Source organism: Canis lupus, chromosome 4 (genome assembly GCF_011100685.1).
Source record: "Canis lupus familiaris isolate Mischka breed German Shepherd chromosome 4, alternate assembly UU_Cfam_GSD_1.0, whole genome shotgun sequence".
NCBI classification, from domain to species: Eukaryota; Metazoa; Chordata; class Mammalia; order Carnivora; family Canidae; genus Canis; species Canis lupus.
In genome coordinates this window covers 69189056-69209856 of record NC_049225.1, presented here as the reverse complement: position 1 = coordinate 69209856, position 20801 = coordinate 69189056, and the positions used below count along the sequence as shown (strand labels likewise).

Below are 20801 nucleotides of genomic sequence, written 5' to 3'. Positions count from 1 at the left end.
ACAAAAAGAGTTTAAAATTACTATCTTGCATATTATGATATCTTAATTGTTTAATGTTTTTACCATATTTCTGAAATTCTTTTCACCTAGCACACTGAAGCAATGTCAACTTCTATTCAAGGTTTTAAATTGACTATGGGACATGGAACAATAGAGGAGTAAATGAAGGATGCAAATAAAAAGCAATTTAATTTTGTCTTCCTCTTCTTGGGGGAGAAAAGGTACCATGAAATATTCAGGTTATGTTTTTGAAATTAATGACAAGGGATACAATTCTATTGAATAAAGCAAATAAAAACTAAGCCTATACTCTAGTTTTATGGCTAAACAAAGGGAGAAGAAATGGAAAAAGAGGAGGAGGCCTGAATATATATTCATCTAGAGAGCAGGCAAAAACAGGTAAGCATACCCAGCAGAGAATTCCATTTTATTGAAATATATTTCTGTCTGGATGTGCTTCATCTTAACCATGATTAAAACTGTGCACGATATTATTATTGTGACTCAGATATAAATACATATATACTTATTGAATATAAGAATATGTATTACATATATTAAATATAGAAATATATTTAATTGAACATATATATACACATTATACAGTGTATATAAATGTTTTATATATATATTATGTGTGTATATGAAGATGTAAGTGTATATGGTCATATATTTCTAGTTTCCTATCATATCTCACATTCTCTTTCTTTCCCTTATTATATACATCTGTTTCTACCTCTATAGAGAAAGAGATGGAAGGTGAGAATGTTTTAGTAGGAAAGTATAGCTCATCACTTCATTTTGGTCATGGGTCTTCAACCATTAAAATGCTGGAAGGTTAATTAAAGATTCAAATAGTTCTTTAACTGACCTGATCTCTAAGCCTTTAGAGGCTTTGCTCTGAATGCATGATGAATATAGTTGATCAAGTGAGAAATTATTTTCTGGGCTACAGCAGTAAGTGACCAAAATAATTTCATCCTAGGGGTGAGACAAAAACCAATCAAGGGCCAGAAATTTCCCCCAACCATTTTTGCTCAGTATTAACGTGGCATTCTCATGGCAAGCAATATCAAATTCATCATACAAATAATGCTCCAGTGGAAAGGATAACTGAAATGGAACATAAGAATTAGGCAATATGGTAAGCCTACCACAGCATAAATCTTTTGGATTTCAGTAACTCTCTCAGATAAAAATTTGGGGGGGGGGGCCCTCTTCCTGAGGGTCCTTCTCAAAGACATTTATCCCGTCTTTGCTCTTAGGAAAGCAGATCATGAGGGATATCTGGTCACTTAAAGTCTGGAATAACTCAGAGCAGCCACATTAACCATTAGTATTTGCCATCATGAGATGTAAGAACAGAGGGCCTGATACTCTGTTGACCCCAGGGTTGGCTTGATATTGTCTTTTTAAACAAATTCCTGATTTCTTTTTTTTTTTTTAAAGATATATTTATTTATATGATAGAGGAGAGAGAGAGAAAGAGAGAGAGAGAAGGTGGGGGGAGGGGCAGAAGGAGAGAGAGAGAATCCTGAAGCAGACTCCAGGCTGAGTGCAGAGCTGGTCGTGGGACATGATCCCAGGACCCTGAGATCATAACCTGAGCCAAAACCAAGAGTTGGCCACTCAATGGGCTGCACCACACAGGCACCCCCTGATTTCTTTTGTATAAAATTACAGGATCAAGAATTCTTATTTATCTGGGGCAATTGCTTAGTTAAGTTCTGGTTACCATACAGTTTCCTAACCGTGACCTTAAGAGACACATGATAGAATCATTACAAGGGTCCTGTGTCATTTCACAAAAGGAGTCTGAAAGCAAATTTATCCAAGGTGCTTAAGCTGTAATAATAACTAATATTGGCAATTTAAGTTAATAGTTAAGAAACCAAGATTTATTTATAAACCAAGGTTTATATTGTTATTTTACATGTAAGCAGAAAAAATCCTTAATTATATCCCAAAATATAAAGTTGCAAACTTTCCTTGAAAGAGTGCTTCTCATCCGGTTTCAAGTTTTATCACCAGTTGGTGCATATCTAACCCATATTTAGTCCCTAGTCAAGTCCTTAACTGTTCTTTTATCTTATGCCCTTGGCTTTTACTTAAAAAATCATTAAAAGAAAAAGACTACTAGCAAATTTGTTATAATTATTGTTCTATAAAATGTATTATCTCCTATAAAATTGCTATAGGTAAATTATTTTTTAGAGTTTAGTTCCAGAACAAATTTCATTTTTCTTGAGATAGTAGCATGCATCTGTCTTTTAGGTTACCACTACAGTGTAGCTTATGATGTTTCTAGATGTCAGGAAATACAGAAACAAATCTAATGTCCAATCAAAGAGGTTAAGTATATTTACTTTTTCTTCTTTTTTGGTCCTAATTTTCTATTTTTGTTTACTTGAATATGTACCTTTTGGCTGTTCTCCCTATCATTTTGGATATAAAGTGGAGTCTAAAAGTCAATAAAGAAGAAAAATAAATAAATAAATAAAAGTCAATAAAGAAGAATTAAAATGATAGAGTAAGAGAAAAATGAATTGCATGTAATCTAATCAGAAAAATGGGTTGGGGAGGGGGTGGTGACTGCAGAAAACCTACCTGAGTTCCTGAGTTCCTCAGCACTATATTGGTAGAGGAGGTCATACACACCACCCAGGGAGCCAGAGGTATAATAGTGAGTTCCAAAGTCATCGAATATCCGGCTATACAAGGCAAAGTTGTATTCTAGAGGCAGGTGGTTAAGTGCTTTCAAAAAGACGTCAGAAAGCTGCAGATCTTTAGTTTTCATTGTGAAGTTTAAAACTTCTATCACTTTATGGATCCTAGTAAAACTAGAATCCTAAATGGAGAGGAGAAAAGAGGGGGAAAAAAAAAAAAGAAAACAAGATAATTAAAGGTAATGAAAGCTTGAAGTGTCAAGCATTTAAATGTTATCTATTTATCACTAGCTTCATCCCAACCATAGCACACTAACAACTTTAACTCTCTATGGCACGTGCTCACACACAAAATTAGAATTTTCATTTTATTTCCTCAAAGTCCTGAACAAATGAGATTATCTCAGTAATGTAAACTCTGTGGCTGAGGCATAGGTTTGGTAGACAGATCTACCAAAAACTAATCAATTATCAGAAAAGTAAATCTTTCACTCTTGATTGTCAATCATGGTTGTGTCCCTACTGAGTGTTTATTTAGAAATCCTTGCTAACAGGAAACCTTGGAAAAGGACTGCATAAAGTTTTAATTGGAAGTTTGCAACTGAGATTCAAGTCACAGCTCTGTTCCTAACTAGGAAAAGGTGTTTACATTTCTGAGTCCCCAGGAGTCTGTGAAATGTGACCAGGTGCACAGATGAGTGCATTGGGTCACATACCACATCCCTTTCAACTCTAAAATGCTATGATTCAGAATTACTTAGGTTTAAAACTAAACAAAATTATTTATATTCTTTCTCCTCTAAGCATAAACAGAAATATTTGTTTGAGGGTTTTTTTTTAATCATTTCTTGTTATGTCTGGTTAATTTATGATTTGGTGGTTGGTATTGTACCCAAATCTTGTTCCATTAAATTGTCCTTCTATATACTCACTGAGTTTTATGAGTGTATCCATATGTACTGTACTTTTTAAAAATTTTTATATACTTTACCTCTCAATTTTAGCAAACTGTAGTGTTTGAGTAATAGCAGAGAGAGAAGCATATTTTAGCAAAAGAAATTTATCGCAGCTATAAATTATTAAATAGCTATTTTCCTGTGTGCTATAATTATGGGATAAAATGGCTGCTAACACAAAAGAAAAGAAACAATCACAAGGATTGAAAAAGAGTCACCATTCACTCTCTTCCCTCTCTCTCCCCTACCCTTTTCCAACCCTGCCCTCTTCCTGCCTTTAACACATTTATCGCTCAGCTACCTCAGATGCTATGGACACAGGAATGCACAAGATAGACAAAGTTTATCCTTTTGAGGAGCTTACATTTTCAGTGTTCATTAATTCTTTTTCAAGTTTAATACTTGAATTTTGTCATAGAACCATGGCTTTGGAAGTTTGGGGGGACATTCTGTTTTTAGTAAGAAGTACACTCACTTCCAGAGTATCTGAACTGTCCATGCAGACACGGGCATTGAAATGCATAGCCCAAAATTTCCAGGTTGCTCTACAAACTAAATTGTAAAAAATACAAGCAAAACTTTGTATTTATATTGTAAAAAATACAAGTGAAACTCAACTCAGCACAAGTACACACACTTATGAAGTACATGCACTCATGCTGGGAAAATAAGACTAAAAAATGACATGGCAGTAGGTTATTAACCATGTATGATCTGTTTTTATATTCTGAGAAAACTTGCTTTATTTTCATCATCTTTTTGTGGGTTCAGCTTCAAAAAGTAATTCAGAAAAGCACTGAATCTTACTAAGACAACTAGTCTTTGAAACAGAATATTTGCACAACAAATGTTTAGTCAGATCTGAAAATTATGTATTAAATAAATAAAGCATTAAGCTCCACTGAAGGGCTTGGATTGATTTTCAAGTGTGTAGTGACTTGTTTTCATTATTTGAAGACTAAGAGAGGTTATAGTAGCATTTTCTACTTAACCTGAGATTCCTTATTTTTGTGGAGTCTAATCAAAGATGTTGGGTTGACCTCGATGAAGTTGACAATTTTGTAAGTCAAAAATGGTTGTATATCAGCAATTTCATAAGTTCCAACAGATAATATGAATAGCCTAAAATGTTTCCACTTTGGGGCAGATTATAGAGGATCAAATAACAACCGTTTATCCACAGATAAGGGTTTTACAAGTGTTCTCTAGCATGTCTGAAACATTTATAAACCAATTCTGTGAAGCAAATCTTAATGTTGAGACTGATGTATATATCTATGTCCCTTTCAACATCTCCGTTTCCCTGTTTATCATGAACTATATTTTAAAGCAGTTGTTTCCAATCCTGGATATGATATTAGAGTGAGCTGGGGGACTTAAAAAAAAGAAAGCCAGAATCACATGACCAATCCCAGATATTCTGAATCAGTAAGTTAAGAGAAGGGCCACGGGATATATTTTTACTTCCTAGTAATTCTGATTCTAACTTGTTTTAAGCATGGGGGGATGGGCTAAATGGGTGATGGGCATTAAGGAGGGCATGTGTTGTGATGAGTACTAGGTATTACATGTCAGTGATGACTCATTATATTTTACTCTTGAAACCAATACTATACTAAATGTTAACTAACTTGAATTTAAATACAATCTTGGAAGAAAAAAAATACAATAATTGGTATTGCTCAACCATAAAAAAGGATGAAATCTTGCTATTTGCAATGATGCGGAATATGCTAGAAGAGTATAACTCTAAGTGAAATAAGTCAGTCAGAGAAAGACAAATATCATATGATTTCATATGTGAAATTTAAGAAACAAGACAAATGAACAAAAAGAGAGAGAGATCAAAAACCAGACTCTTATTAATTATATAGAAAAAACTTATGGTTGAGTGGGGGCTGAGGGGGCATGAGTAAAATAGGTGATGGGAATTAAGGAGTACACTTATGATGAACACCAGGTGATGTATGGATTGTTGTATCACTATATTGTATACTTGAGACGAATATGACACTATATGTTAACTAACTGGAATTAAAATAAAAACTTAAAGGAAAAAAGAATATAATTTGGTAAGTCTGAGGGATACTAGGCTACCTATTACTTCATATGATAAAAAGAAAACTTGACACATGGTAGATATCTGATAAATATTTCTTGAGTTAAAAATAAATATATGGACTAATTTACTCCTCTGTAAAATATTAAAAAGATCTACTCTGATTCCCTTAGAGTTCTTTTGAAGATAAATGAAATGCCTAGGAAAATTATAAAGTGCTATAAAATATCTTATTTATGTAAGCATATGAATGGATGACTAAATTAAAATATGAAAGGCACTATGATACACGCATAGGAGGAACCTTAAAATGGTGCCCTCCAGCTGCTGGTCCCCTTTGTTCCAGTGTTGGTAACTTTTCTCACCTCCCCCTTCAGGTTCCATGATTCAGGGCTCAGTCTTCCCATATATCTCTTCGGAAAAAACAAATAATATACAGTGGTGGTTGTAGTGAGGAACAGATACTATTTTAAAAGACATTTGTAAATGTCTGAAAATGTCTAATAGAAATCTATCTCCTAAATCATTTAAGAGTTGAAAAATACGTCCAGGAGTTTTAATATACAAACAATAAAAGAAAAAGGAACAGAAGAAGAATGGTTGATGGATGAAGATGTATCTTTACATATTGAAGGAGTTTCACTGGTTCCTGGTAAGACTAATGGAAGAAATCTATTACTTAGATACAACCTAAATTCTAACAACAATAAAAATTATAAATTTCCAGATAGAGGAAGTAAAGGGGAAAAAATCAGCTTTGCACGTGATTTTTCCTATGCAACAATGAAAAGTAGAAGATAGTGGAATAACATCCACAAACCATCAAGAACAGAAGACTATGGTCCAATATTCCTATATTTGGCCCAGATATTCCTTTATTGCTCAGGGGAAATGTATGCATTTTAGATATATAAAGATTTAGGGAGTAAATTTATAGACACACACACAATATATATATATAAAATATAACATAAAATACTATGAACTTAGAACTTGTGTTATGTGAGGAATCCCCAAATAGAGAAGAATCAGAATAAAATAAAATTAACATATGTAATATAAAAATGAACACAAAAAAATCCCAAGGAATACCTTAGAACACAAAGGTTTTGAACTATCCAAACTGACGTTTTGGAGGCCTGTAATGATAGTGGTGGGGGAACAGAAAGCTAGATACATTCTCAAGGAGATAGTGGGGATGGGGTGTAGGGAACTTAAACATCTTTTGGGGGGTTATAGATATTACTTCATGCAATAAAAGGAAAACATAGGTTTAATTATGCGTGTTAATTAAAGAAAGATAATCACAAGCAGAATTTAAAAGTTTAGTAGAACTTTGAAAATGACCAAAAGGACAGAAAGCAATAAACAGAAATGTGACAAAGACAGCAAATTAAAATAGGAAACAGCAACAAAATAAAATGAGTAAGAAAAATTTGAAACGGAAGAAATATGATCAATTATTTCAGTATATTAAATCGAAGAGAGCAGGATTTCCCTAGCAAAGGCCTGTCAGATTATGTTAAAAAAGCAAAGTTCTGGGACGCCTGGGTGGCTCCATGGTTTAGCGCCTGCCTTTGGCCCAGGGCGCGATCCTGGAGTCCCTGATGGAGTTCCACATCGAGCTCCCCACATGGAGTCTACCACTCAATCTGTCTCTCTGCCTCTCTCTCTCTCTGTCTCTCATGAATAAATAAATAAAATCTTAAGGAAAAAAAAAGCAAAGTTCTGTTACATGTGGTTTATAAAAAATACATCTGAAACATTAAGTACAACTTTAGAGAGACCGCAACCATAAATACAGCCAAATAGATGCATCATTATTTGTATTACCTCTATAACTTTTGAAATCAGGTATAACAAAGTAAATCTATTTATTTATTTTTATTTTATTTCTTTAATTTTTATTTATTTATGATAGTCACACAGAGAGAGCGAGAGAGGCAGAGACACAGGCAGAGGGAGAAGCAGGCTCCATGCACCGGGAGCCCGATGTGGGATTCGATCCCGAGTCTCCAGGATCACGCCGTGGGCCAAAGGCAGGCGCTAAACCGCTGCGCCACCCAGGGATCCCCAAAGTAAATCTATTTAAATTTGCATTAGAAATCTTACTGGTTTGATGTAATAAACTCTCCCGTTCTAATTACATGATTGCTGGAATTGGAGTTAATTTTTCAAAAAGAATAAAATGATTTGGAACCATTTTGATTACCTTTTTATGGGAGGCTTGAATGGCTTGTTTGAAGGCAGAGTTATGGGTGGTGCTTTGAGTTTTCTTTGAGGAATAAAAAATTGGTATATAAAGACTGCTCTGCTCTTCGCCCCCAAATAAACCTTGTTGATTTTCATTCTTTGTAAGAGAAATTAAGTCCTTGTAGAAATCTGTTTCCAAATCATCTTCTTTAGTTTGTACCTGGAGAAAAATCAGTATAAAATAAGACATAATTTAGGAAATATTAGAGCTACTTGTTAAGAACTAATGCAATGATCCTTCATTCCTTTATGCATTCAATAAATATTTGTTGAAGACCCATTTTGCTAGAAATAAAGGAAAAGTTAGTTCCCTGCCCTCAGGGAGTTAATAGCTTAGTTAGGGAAATAAACAATCACAGACAATACAATGTGGGAAGTGCTGTGCTGCTAATGGGATTGGCATTAATAACCATAAAACCCAGAGAGGCCACACCAGGTAAACCTTCACCAAGGAAACTACTAAACTGAGACTTAACAGGGTAATAAGCAACAAGGGCTAGTTTTAGTCGGCTTGGGAATTTGATGCTCTTCGAAATCTAATCGAAGGTATCTTCCCCAAAACTGAGGCCTAGAAAAGGGAAGGACAAATGCTGTCCTTCCTCACTCTGGTTCCATTCCCACCCACTTAGCCTCCTCCTAGATGTTGCGCATCAGCACGCTACTGGTTATGTCTGTGGGACAGAAGATAAAGAATCAATTGGCTTGGCCTGGTGGGTGGTTATCAGCCTTCACTGCCTAGGTCTGGAAAGTGGAGAAAAACACAGCCCGTGGGACTTGACTTGAACTAGGAGTGGAGCAGGAATTTTCCAAGTACAAGTTAAATTTCTATTATGCTTATGCTGGTAAAAAGAGACAATAGATGATTAAAAAAAAAAAAGAAGAAGAAGTTGCAAAGTAAATTGATTTAAGAGTACTTTATGTTGGAAGATGCTTGGGTTTGCAATGGAAAAATTTCTTGTTTTAAAATATTCAGTATTAAAATGCACTCTGAGGCAAACCACATGTCACAATCAAATAGCTTGTACAATTAGTGAAGAAAAGACAAAATAACCCAGCTGCAAGAGTCTTGCTCAACAGTAAGATGCAGTCAAAAGTTCAGTGCTTCTTTCAGATAATACAGTGCATGCTAGTTAGCATTTAAAGGGCCCCAAAATGAAGCTCTTCAGTTAGCAATGAAGCAATACAATCCTATTGAAATATAGCTGCTGCCATTTCTTTACCATTTCTCTAAAAAGCTCAGACTATAAATATTTTGTTTTATGAATTAGCTTTTACACAAGAAAAGATGTGTCAGCTTAAAGGAAAAGATACTAGCTTGGTAGTTTTGGAATGTAGGTGAGATTTGGTGGGGTGAGGTCCAGAGCCTAAGAAAAAATTATTTTTTTTCTAAGATTTTTATTTATTTATTCATGAGAGACATAGAGAGAGAGGCAGAGACACAGGCAGAGGGAGAAACAGGCTCCATGCAGGGAACCCAACGTGGGACTCTATCCTGGATCTCCTGGATCTCCTGGATCTCCTGGATCCTGCCCCAGGCTGAAGGCTGCGCTAAACCACTGAGCCACTGGGGCTGCCCTCAAGAAAGAATTCTTGAGACATCTTTGATGCAAGTGGTGGATTTATTAAAGCACGGGGACAGGACCCTTGGGTAGGAAGAGCTGCTACCCCTGGGGTTATGAGGGGTGGCTGATTATATACTTGGGAATTGGGAGAAGATAAGGAAAAGGGAGGTTTCAAAAGCATTTTCGTATGTTAAAGACTCAGTGGATACTGGAGGCCTTGCCATTGTCAAGTTAAGATTGTTTTTCCTTCTAGCAAGGCATTAACATTAAGACAATTGGGAGCTATGTGGAGGAACGTACTTTCTGTCAGCTTCAAGTATCTGTCAATGGGCTGCAGGTTAGAAGGACATTTAATTTTATCTACATCTCCTTCTGGAAGCTACAGTTATTGATAAAAATGCTCTGTTCGTGTAAATCACTAAGACATCTGTAAACTGAGGGAGGCTCTTGTCTTGCAGAATTGTGGTCTCCTTAAGTTAACCATTTGTTTTTCCTTTCCTTAGCCTTAGGGCAGTGAGGAGTGCCTGAGGAATATCACACAGATCCCACCTGGGGGGAGTGTGGATTGTAGGGTGTCAGCTTGTGCTTTGTCCTCAGCTAGCCTTCTGCTCCCTCATCAGAAGGTATCCTGGGCAGAAGCTAAGAGAAAATCTGCCATGTAATTAAGTTGGTGGAAGAACAGGTTTATGGGGACCAGGGATGAAAAATTAGACTGAACTGGGAAACTGGAGCCAGGGCTTTTGGGGGGCCCTGAGAAAGTATTTGGATTAACTTCTAAAGGAAGATTTTGCATATAGTAGATTCTTTAAAAATGTTAATTGAATGAATGAAAAAGTGGAAGTGTTACCATCACTTTTGTGTTTTGTAAAGATCACAGTAAAGTATAGTTAACTAAAGTGGAGGCAAGGAGAGCCATTGCAAGAACTGTTGAAATGAGCCCAGTGAGACAGGATGATGGCCAAGGCTAGGGGAGCTGTGGCTGGGTAGAGAGAAACTGGGGCATTTGCAAGATATTTGGGAGGAAAGTTCACAGAAGTCTTTGAGGGAGTAGATATTGGGGTGGAGCGGGGAGGCTGGAGAGATGATGGGAATGCTGTTCCATGAAAGGGAATATAGAATGACAAGGCAACTTTTGAAAGCATAGATTTTCCCAGGAAGATGTTAACCAAACTGGGGGGGTGGGGGTGGGGGTGGGGAGGTTTTAATCTTCATTTACATATATTACATACATCGCAGAGCCCATCCATCCTCACCATCTATAGATCCGGTGGGCTGATGACCTAGGATTCAATGTGTGTCAACACTTTTACTTTGTGTTTGAAGAAAGGAGGTGGGTTTGCAGAAAGGAGCAGAGGAGAAGTAAGAGGAACTAGGGGAATGGAAAGGATGAGGTGGCACCTGGTTTCCTGTGCTGTGAGCCTTAGAGGTAGGACCTAAGGTTGTGATTTCATACGGGATTTGGGGAATTTTTGAGGGATTGCAGAGATATGAAGGTTCTCAGGCTTTGGGGCGCAGTAAGAGGCCACATCTAGGTAGGCCAATGCATTGCTAAGTATCAAAGTCTAGCAGTAACTGTATTCTGCAGTTTGCTGCTGACAGCAAATGCTTAGCACACAGCCAGTAGCAAAGCAGTGCCACCTAGAAAAAAGGAGGAATATTCTTGAGTAAGTGGTACAACTCTGGGGCCTGGTGCAGGGATCATATGGTGACTGAGCTCAGCAGTTAGGGGCTGGGGGTCCCCCGGGAGCAGAATTCTTCCTATGGTCTTCTAATCTGACTTCCCATCCAATGCCTTCTCTTCCCTTCCTTTTAGGAGCCTCTCTCATCTTTGCATACCAGCCACCCCATTAGTTCATTTATCTTAATGAACGCCAATACTATAAGAGAAAGGAAGTCAGATGCCTGCTGAATTTCTTCTCTGTTGTTTTCAGTAAAGCACAGCTTAGATTTGCACAGTTGCCTGCTCACAGCCTGAGCAAAGTAATACAGAGATCACTGAAAAATCAACCAAACTCTTGTGACCTTGGATCTGGTTATTGACCTTCCTCAGGAGTTGTCTGTTTCCTAAAACTCAATGACATATAGTTAGAGATCAACTCAGGTAGTTTCTTAAGGTTTGACAAATTTTAGATCTACATTGTTAATGAAAGGACTCTTTTTTATTCTGAATGAGGATTTTTAGACTGTATTTCCTGATGTAACTAGCCATCCAGACTTGGGTTACCAAGTTATGTGAGTGGGTCCAGTGGTCTGCTGGTAAATGTTTAAAAACCCGTGCTCTGGGAAGGTGAAAACCTGTGATTTACTATAGCACTTGCCATTGGTTATAGTGCATATATCCCTACCATAGCTGATTCAAGCTACCTCTGTGGTACCTCCTAATTCAAACTTGGAAAGAGATGTATGGTAGCAAATTATTATACAGAATTTTCATAACACATATACAATAGATGTAAATAACCTCAAGAGCCTCGATGGGAAAATGTAGCAAAATAATGAAGAGTTGATAAATTTTGAGTAATTATCACCTATGTTTTTAATATTTTAATTGTAAGGCTACATATTTAATATTTAGTGATGTCTATGTTTATAAACTAGCTTGCAAAGTTCCTAAAAATTCAGCAATTGGCTCTTGTAATCTGGAAGAGCTTGCTCTAGCACAACATTGGTGAACCTCACAGATGATACCTTTTAAACGACCGTTTATGAAAGGTACTCAAACCCGGCATGTATTGCATGGTTGTTAATATCTTTCTTGCTATTACTGTCAAGGTCTCATCTAGCTCAGGCAGCAGGGCAGTAGGAGCCAGGAGTTCTAATTCTGATGTGCCATTTACTTGTTGCATAACTCTGAGAAATTTGTCTAACTTGGATCTTCTACTGGTACAACAGATATAAACAATCTTCTATTTTTCTGGGAAGGATATTATGGGAATTGAGTAAAACAATACATGCAAAATACTTTCAAAACTCTAAGTATAAAATGTTTAGATAACAAATTTGCCCTCATTCTCATGAGCCTAATTTAACATGTGACTTGTAAAACTGCATGAAATAGATGCTTGCTGAGAATATAGGCAGTATTTGCAGGGGAGGATTACTGTATTTTAAAAGTAAGCATATGGATTGTTTAAGTGCTAGAAGACATCCTCCAACATAACAGTATTATATGTAAATGTTTGCATGTTAGCTCTGTCTCCAAAGGTTATTCAATACGATACATCTCAAGAGTAATGGTATTATTGACAGAATTACTATCTTTTTGGAACAATGTCTCATCCGAGTTCCTATTTAGCATACCAGTGACACCTTTTCCACCTTCCTTGGTAGTGGTGGACCCTCTGGGATTAGCATCTTCTGGATCTGTGGGGAGATGGTGGGCAGTTTCTTTACATGGTCAGAAGTCACTTGTTACCCTTGTCACTTCTATCTTCAGGCAGAGATCAGACTCCTCAGGGTCAGCCTCCCAGAAGGTGTTTGAATTAGGCAATTGGGCCCCAAAGGCATTCCCTTTGTCCATGAATACATATTAAATGGCTTTAAATTGAGCTGATCAAATTAGAAAACTATGTGTATTTATATCTATATCTATATCTATATATCTATATCTATCTATCTATCTATCTATCTATCTATCTATCTATCTATCTATCTATAAAAGGTTTTCTAAAGGAAGGATTGAATGACTTTTGTTGAATCCAGAGAGCAGTCTCAGAAATCACTGGACCCCCTGAAATTCACTCTAGCATGTCAAAATGTTATGCATGGGTATTACCATTAAAATCTTGGCTTTCCTGTTTCTCTTATCATACTTTAAAAGAAATAGATTGTTTACTTTTAGTTCAACAATTTTGGAGTACTTATCATGCATAAGGCAGTAGGCTAGATCTGGGAGTATTGCTCATTTCACTGAGGAAAACAAAGAGAAAACCAAATCAACTAATAAAATAGGAAGAAAGGTAAGAAGAACTACCCCTGTGACATTTAGCTTCATCTTGATTTTTTTAAGAAGCCAGGCACTCTTTTATGTCTAAGTATTGTGGTTCTCTGAGAGAATTAGCTATGGTAGGAGAAAATTTGGAATCAAGCAAACCATTTTGTGCGGGAGAAGGTACAGCTAAATGTTCACTGGAGAAAGCACGGACTCTGGAGTTTGGGAAACCAGAGCTTGAATATCTAATCCATGACTTACGTGCTGCTTGACTATGGACAAATTGGTTACATTAGTTTTTTCATCGGTAAAAGTGATGATGACAACACTGACCTCACTGGGTTGTGGAAGGATCAAACACCAACCTAGAATGGGTGATTTAAAATGTTCATTACCTTTGTATTTTCTCGTTTCATTCATCAATAACTTTTCATTGGAAATTTAGCTTATAATCACTGTCAGCGTTGGAGTGCCGCCATGATAGGTTGTCATACCTCAAAGTTGACATTCTCCAAGTTGGCCGGAACTCGGTATGGATTACTTGCTTTACTGCTTTTGACAGTTTTACATATTCCTCCAGTGAAAGAGTTATCAAGGACCTCTCCTCTGGGCTCTCCTGCTAGAAAATGAAATCTGCAAACAAAGTAATTTTCAAGAATTCAATAGATGTAGAGCAATCTTTAGAATTTACCATACTTTTATATGAAAGGAATTCCTTTCTTAGACATTTTTGACTCATGACAAACGACTTGAAGAAAAGCCCATTTTTTTCTAGTTTATGGTGAGGCAGCAGAAAGGGTTGGAAGCCAAAACCTAGCCCTTCTGTTAGATTTCTTGTATTCCACTCATTTAATTGTTCTGGGCTTTTAACACAAAATAAAATTTAGGTTTATTTTTATTTCATGACTTACAAAACCAGTGCAAACTTTGGAAGCAGATTATAAGATAAATTATTACATGATTAATGCCATTCTGGGTTCACTTCCTTCAGTATGATACAGCAAAGGAATTCTTAGAGAGAGTTAACAATTAAATAGTAATAGCAGTATTTTAATAAAATTATAATAATACTATTGTTTTTATTAATAACGGTAGTAATATTTAAAATTTGTTTAATAAATGCCTACATACTATTTACTTTATGTATTTTTATACATATATTTACTATATGTATATTTACACACATTACATACATTTTTATAATATACATACATATTTACTATTTGTAAATACATATACATATTTACTGTATGTATATATGAATATAATAAATATACATATATATTTATACATATACATTTATACATATACTTGTATCAAGCACTGTTTGATCTACACTTAACGTTACTATTTAAAAAAAAATTTTTTTTTTAGATTTTATTTATTTATTTGACAGAGGGAAAGAGAGCACAGCAGAGGGAAGTGCAGGCAGAGGGAGAGAGAGAAGCAGGCTCCCTACAGAGCAGGGAGTCAATGTGGGTTTCAATCCCAGAACCCTAGGATCATGACCTGAGCCAAAGGCAGATGCTTAAATGATTGAGCCACCCAGGCACCCCTAATGTTACTGTCATATTTATTTAATATTTATGATAACCGGGATCCCTGGGTGGCGCAGCGGTTTGGCGCCTGCCTTTGGCCCAGGGCGTGATCCTGGAGACCCGGGATCAAATCCCACGTCGGGCTCCCGGTGCATGGGGCTTGCTTCTCCCTCTGCCTATGTCTCTGCCTTTCTCTCTCTCTGTGTGTGACTATCATAAAAAATATATATTTATGATAACCATGTGATGTAGATATAGATACAAATATTTCACCAATTTTATAAATGAGGAAACTGAAGGACATAACCATAGCACAAGTCAAGTATGTAAGAAATTATGGAAATCAGGAAATTGTTTTATAGTAGATAAAAAACTTCTCCAAGATGCTCCAATAGATTTCCAAATTCTTATAAATATTCTGTGAAAAAACCTTTGTAAAAAGCTTGATAATGCTGGCTTACATGTGATGAGATAATAAAAAATATATATAATGATCTGTGCCCCCAGCTTCTGGCACAGAGCCCCTAAAATCCTTGTAGCTTCCTACGTAGTAAGAGCACTAAGAACATCTTTTGTTCTAATATTTGGTCTTTGACCCCAGTTTTTGACACAGAGCTCCTAAACCCCTTGGAATTTCCTCGGTGATAGGAGTGTCTTGTGTTCTAATAAGGTGACTCTTGGTAGGCTCCTGGGTGGGGGATGGCCACCAGAAAGGCCAACCCATGTTTAGAAGCTTGGAATATATTCAGCCTTATTTCCAATCTCCAGAGAGGGGAGAGGGACTAGAAATGGAGTCAATGATCAATCAGGCCTACATGATGGAGACTCCATAAAAATCTGACAACTGTGAGGTTCAGATTACTTCCGTTAAATACATGGAAAGTACTGAGAGAATGGAGTGCCTGGGAGGAGGCGAGTCATGGAAGCTCTGTGTCCCTTCCCACACAGCTTACCTTGCATATCTCTCCCAACTGGACATCTGTATTTTTTTTAATATTGTTTTATAATAAACTGGTAAACAATGTTTTAAAAAAGAAACAACAAAAGGAGTCACTTGGGCTAAGCTTCATGTCAGCAAACCAAGCCTTAATGCCTAACCTAATTGCAGTTCTTTATCGCCTCTCCCAAGAATGTGAGCTTTAACCAGCAATGTCGAATACTTGGTCAGCACTAGTGAGCTAATCTGCCTGACTGACTCCTGCTTTCCCTCAAAGGAAGGTGACCTTGCCTGAAATAATCCACTCTTGGCAGAAACTTCCTTGCTCTGCTTCCTTCTGCCCATAAATGTTTTCCATTTTTGTAGAACTCCTTGGAGCTCTTTTCTATCTGCTAGATGGAAGGCTGCCTGACGCGAATCATTAGAAAAAGCCAATTAGATCTTCACTTAGTTGAATTTTGTCTTTTAACAACCAGTAAGTAAATTGTTTTACTGAGTTCTGTGAGCCATTCTAGCAAATTAATCAAAGAGGAGGGGGTCCTGAAAACCTCCTAGGTATCAGAGTCACAGGTGATAATTTGGGCTGGTGATTAGCATCTGAGGAAGCTGGGTTGTGGGACTGAGCCCTTCACCTGTGACATCTGACACTACCCTTAGGTACATGGTGTCAGAGTTGAATCAAACTATAGGACACCCAATTGGTATCTCAGAGATTGACTTGGAAAACCCCCGCACTTCTGGTCAGAGCATGGCGACAAGGGTGGTCGCGTGAGAGGAGAAGAGGTACAGAGCAGAACTGGTAGTGAATTATACCTCAATAAAGGTGTTTTTAAAAAAGGTGTGATTCCTGTGGCTTTTGTAAAATGCACCTCATACTCCAATAGCTGCAAGCACAATTTGAGGTTTGTTCTCATCCGTATTTGAATTTGCATCAATGGGTATTTTGAGGGAGAAAGTATGAGGAGTTGGTCTGGGAAAAAGTTTCATGGTAGCAAGACAAACGCAGGTGTTTTAAGACTCATTCATTTTTGTTTTCGGAGTTGAGAGGGATCAATGAGATAAAAGAACTTTTGACCTTACACTGTTTTATACAATGTACTTATGAGTTTGTCACAAACAAGAAAGGGCTGGGGAAAAATGGCTCATGGGTCATGAGGAATTTATGAAGGTAACAAAGAGCTAGAAGGTAGTTTTCTGGAGATAGCTCTATTAGGACATGCCCAAGGAGTCTTTTAGGTGTTAAGTCAACTACATAGTGATTTTCAGCTTTATTCTTTCTCCTCCCTTCTGTGGTATTTAAGTTGACTAAATAGTTTGGTCTTTCAAATATATTATATGGTCTTTCATATTTTAAGTTTTAAAGTGTTTTTATCTAATTTGGCCTTATGTGTCGTATTTTATACTTTCAAAATTTAATAACAAATTACACACATATATAAATCTGCATGTGTGTGCCTGTATGTATATGTGTGTGTATGCATTTGTACCTTGGTCGAACCTGAGAAAAAATGAATAGCATGCTATTATTGCCCAATTCTTGCTTTAGATTTAAGACTTGGTGACTGGTGCTGGCAATGTAGGAACGTTGGTATGTCTTGTTAAATTCTTTCTTGGAGAGATGCTACTTAAAAACAGGTACAGCTACCCAGGAGGCTACCTTTTTTGGGTAGAAATGTGCTAGAGAGGGGGCAGAGATTCTAAGGCCAACAGATAAGAAAGAGATTCCAGTAAGCAGCTCTTAAAATTCTTGGTCCCTGGAGAGGCGAGGAGAGGACTGGCTGTCCCTGAGCCAGCAGGTTTTGCTCATTTCTGAGAAACCTTGGGATAACAGCTCTGGTTGGCAGAGGGCCACATGGTCCTTCTGCCAAAGTACACATAGCATGTGGTCCTCCCCATCTGTAACTCTAGAGCCTAGACCAACTGAGCAAGAGGTGTTTGTAATGTCACCCCTCATCAGTTGGAACATTAGGAAATGTGATTATCAGTAGGACTTTTGGGCTGAGGTTTTCTTCCAGGGAAAGGAAAAGAAGAAAACCATTTCTGTACGTTGGTAAGAAGATGTTGTTGAAACACTCTCATTGAAATCAACACTAATTAGGAATTCTTAGGACAGAATGTGAAACCAGTTTGTAGTCATCTGATGTATACATGAGGAAATTGCAGCTCAGAAATGTTCGATAACTTAGTTATGATGTAAGTGAGCTAATGCAGAACTAGTTCTAGGACCTGGCTCCCCCACCTCCAGAGTCATAGTGGCTCCATTTTACTGCTATCAGAGTTTGGTTCAATAGCTTCTGGTTTTTGTTCTAATTAAGTGAGGTTGTATTTGTAACTGCTGCTGTTCATCTTTGGTGCCTCAAGGTTTCATATTATGCAGGTCTGGCAGCATAAGTGAAGACTTAGAAATAGAGCCCAATACAAAGCAGCAAAAGCCTATAGCAAACTATTTGCTTTCTGGCCAAAAATTGATAGGAGAATTCTTTATCATGGGATCAAGAGAGTACAGGAGATTATCTTTACTGATTTTCTTATGCTTCCAACTAAGGCTTAGTTCTCTTTTCATTGACTTCTCTTATATTTCCTGAGATTTTCTAAGACATTGGCGCAGTTTAATGAATGTAGAATCCTTTGCCAAATCTCCAGTGTCCTCATGACCTAAAATAAGAATGTTAGAATTCCTGAGCACTATTTAAAGACTGGAAGGAGGTTTGCATGGTTTACTGACGTTTCCTCCAGTATGTTCTCATTCTTAAGGTGGATATTGTCCTAAATCAGAATGTAATGGTGGAAATCACCTGGGTTTTGAAATCTGGATTTGAATTCTGGTTTCACCATTTACTGGTTGGTAGGACAGGTTATTTAACCTTTCTGCATCTCAGTTTCCTAATCTATAAGCTGAGCAAGTAGACCAGATGGTAATGCATCTGGTCCTGAACTACCCATGCACTGCATGGTCCATGTGAGAGAAGGTTTGGATACCTTAGCCAGGTTCAGCTGACCTCTTACCCTCTTACTTTTCTTACCATTATTATTATTTTTTATCACCTCCCGTTTTTTTTTTTTTTTTCATGTTTGCCTCATTCCTTTCCTGCTGTCTTTATCTCCCATCATTGACTCTGACTTTGCCTCTCGTGCTTGCAGACTGGTTTTCCATCCTTAGTGTTTTGGGTTTCAATACAGTCACAAGCATACTTTCCTCATACCCTCTTCTCCATTATCAGTGGGAGTTTGGGGCGGAGGTTTTTTTCCAGGGAAAAGAAAAGAAAGAAACCATGTCTGTACATTGATAAGATGATATTAAAGCACTCTTACTGAAATAAACTCTAATTAGGAATTCTTAGGACAGAACTTCAAAGCAGTTTGTAGTCATCCAACATACAGATGGGGAAAGTGTATTTCTAATTGGTTACTCACCCAATCAAGACCTAGCCCCAGGAATCCACCCTGATTCACTCCAGAACTGTCAGAAGGATAGATGAGAATGGAAACAAACCATGGTTAGGAAGCATTGGCTGGTAGAGGCTAAGTGTGAAGATGCTAAATTCTTCTATACTGCAGCAGTGAGGATCATGGCCACATAATGCCAGAGCAGGGCCACCTCATGTGGGAGACAGGGCTGGTGGGAGTCATAAGAGGTTAATGAGGAAGGTGGACAATCATGTGTCTCATTGCTTCACTGCTACTTCCACTCATTCCTCCTGAGATTCCTTTACTCCTTCAAAGGGTGAAAAGACAATAATTACAAACCCAGCGCCCATCAGCTGTACGCTGGGGATGGGATTCCACTGCCGCTTCCCCGGGCACACTGCTTTTGCTCTCCCGCAGTTCCTTTCATCCGAATTGTCCCCACAGTCATTTTCTCCGTTGCATTCTAACTTGTTGGCAATGCAGCGGCCTGGTCAAGAAAAGCAAATGACGTTAACAACACGTGATTATTTAAGATATTTATTGCTTTGAAACAAGTGAGTGCTTTAAATTTCAAGGGAGAGTTGTGAGGAAAATTTTCACTATTTTTGATACAGATTTAGGAAATATGGAAATGGATGCCAAACTGATATTTTCCCCTTATTTTTGTAGGATTACAAGAGTACTGTAGAATTTAGTTACCATTGGGCTGATTGTCTTAATAAGAGAAGTAATTCTAGAATCCCAATCCCATGACAGTGAGCTTGCTGCAGAAACCATGTTCTGTACGTTCAGGCTTTTGTTTTGATTCAGAACAACAAACTCAAGGTCACTATTCTTATTTTTTAGAAAACCCTATAATTTAATATATATATATATATATATATATATATATATATATACACACACACACACAGATACACATGATAATATCACTGTATCTCTAAAATTTTATGTTGAGTGAAAGAAGCCAGACATATAAGAGCCATGCTATGTGATTTTTTTATCTTATGTTCAAGAACATAAAATTTATTATATCTAATTGTTTTTTGAACAAGTTAAAAAAGCAATTCTTTAAACCACTAGGTACTACAGGGTTAAGTAGCAGGTTAAGTGAGTGAATTTACAAAATAGTACAAACTCCATTTACTTAGATAATTCCCTTCCTTTTTAAATTTCCTGAATTTCATAAGGATCCTTAGAATCAGTGTATATTAATCTGTTACAGAAATTGAAATGGCTTATGTACAAGACAGCCCCTCTCCTGTCCTTCAGCCTCTTGTCTATAATCAGGGATGCTGGCATCTATACGATTATGTACAGGTCTCACTGACAATGAGATTGAATTAAATGTTTTACTCAAGATCATCTGATTAATTACTTTAAGTTGTAATCAGCATCTCACTGCAGCTATGCATAACTATTTTTTTAAAGATTTTATTTATTTATTCATGAGAGAGAGAGAGAGGCAGGGACACAGGCAGAGGAAGAAGC

The 20801-nt window shown here is 37.1% G+C and overlaps 1 protein-coding gene across 6 annotated transcripts in view; it reads right to left on the bottom strand.

Annotated features, from left to right (window-relative positions):
* Positions 1–20801, bottom strand: part of C6 (complement C6) — a 94969-nt gene that overhangs the window by 32804 nt on the left and 41364 nt on the right. For all 6 annotated transcript variants that reach the window (XM_038535214.1, XM_038535216.1, XM_038535217.1 and 3 more), the window contains 4 exons: positions 19650–19797; positions 13922–14060; positions 7894–8094; positions 2608–2848 (listed from right to left, as the gene is read on the bottom strand). In XM_038535214.1, the coding sequence (XP_038391142.1) occupies positions 2608–2848; positions 7894–8094; positions 13922–14060; positions 19650–19797 (729 nt within the window). The remainder of the gene's footprint in view (positions 1–2607; positions 2849–7893; positions 8095–13921; positions 14061–19649; positions 19798–20801) is intronic.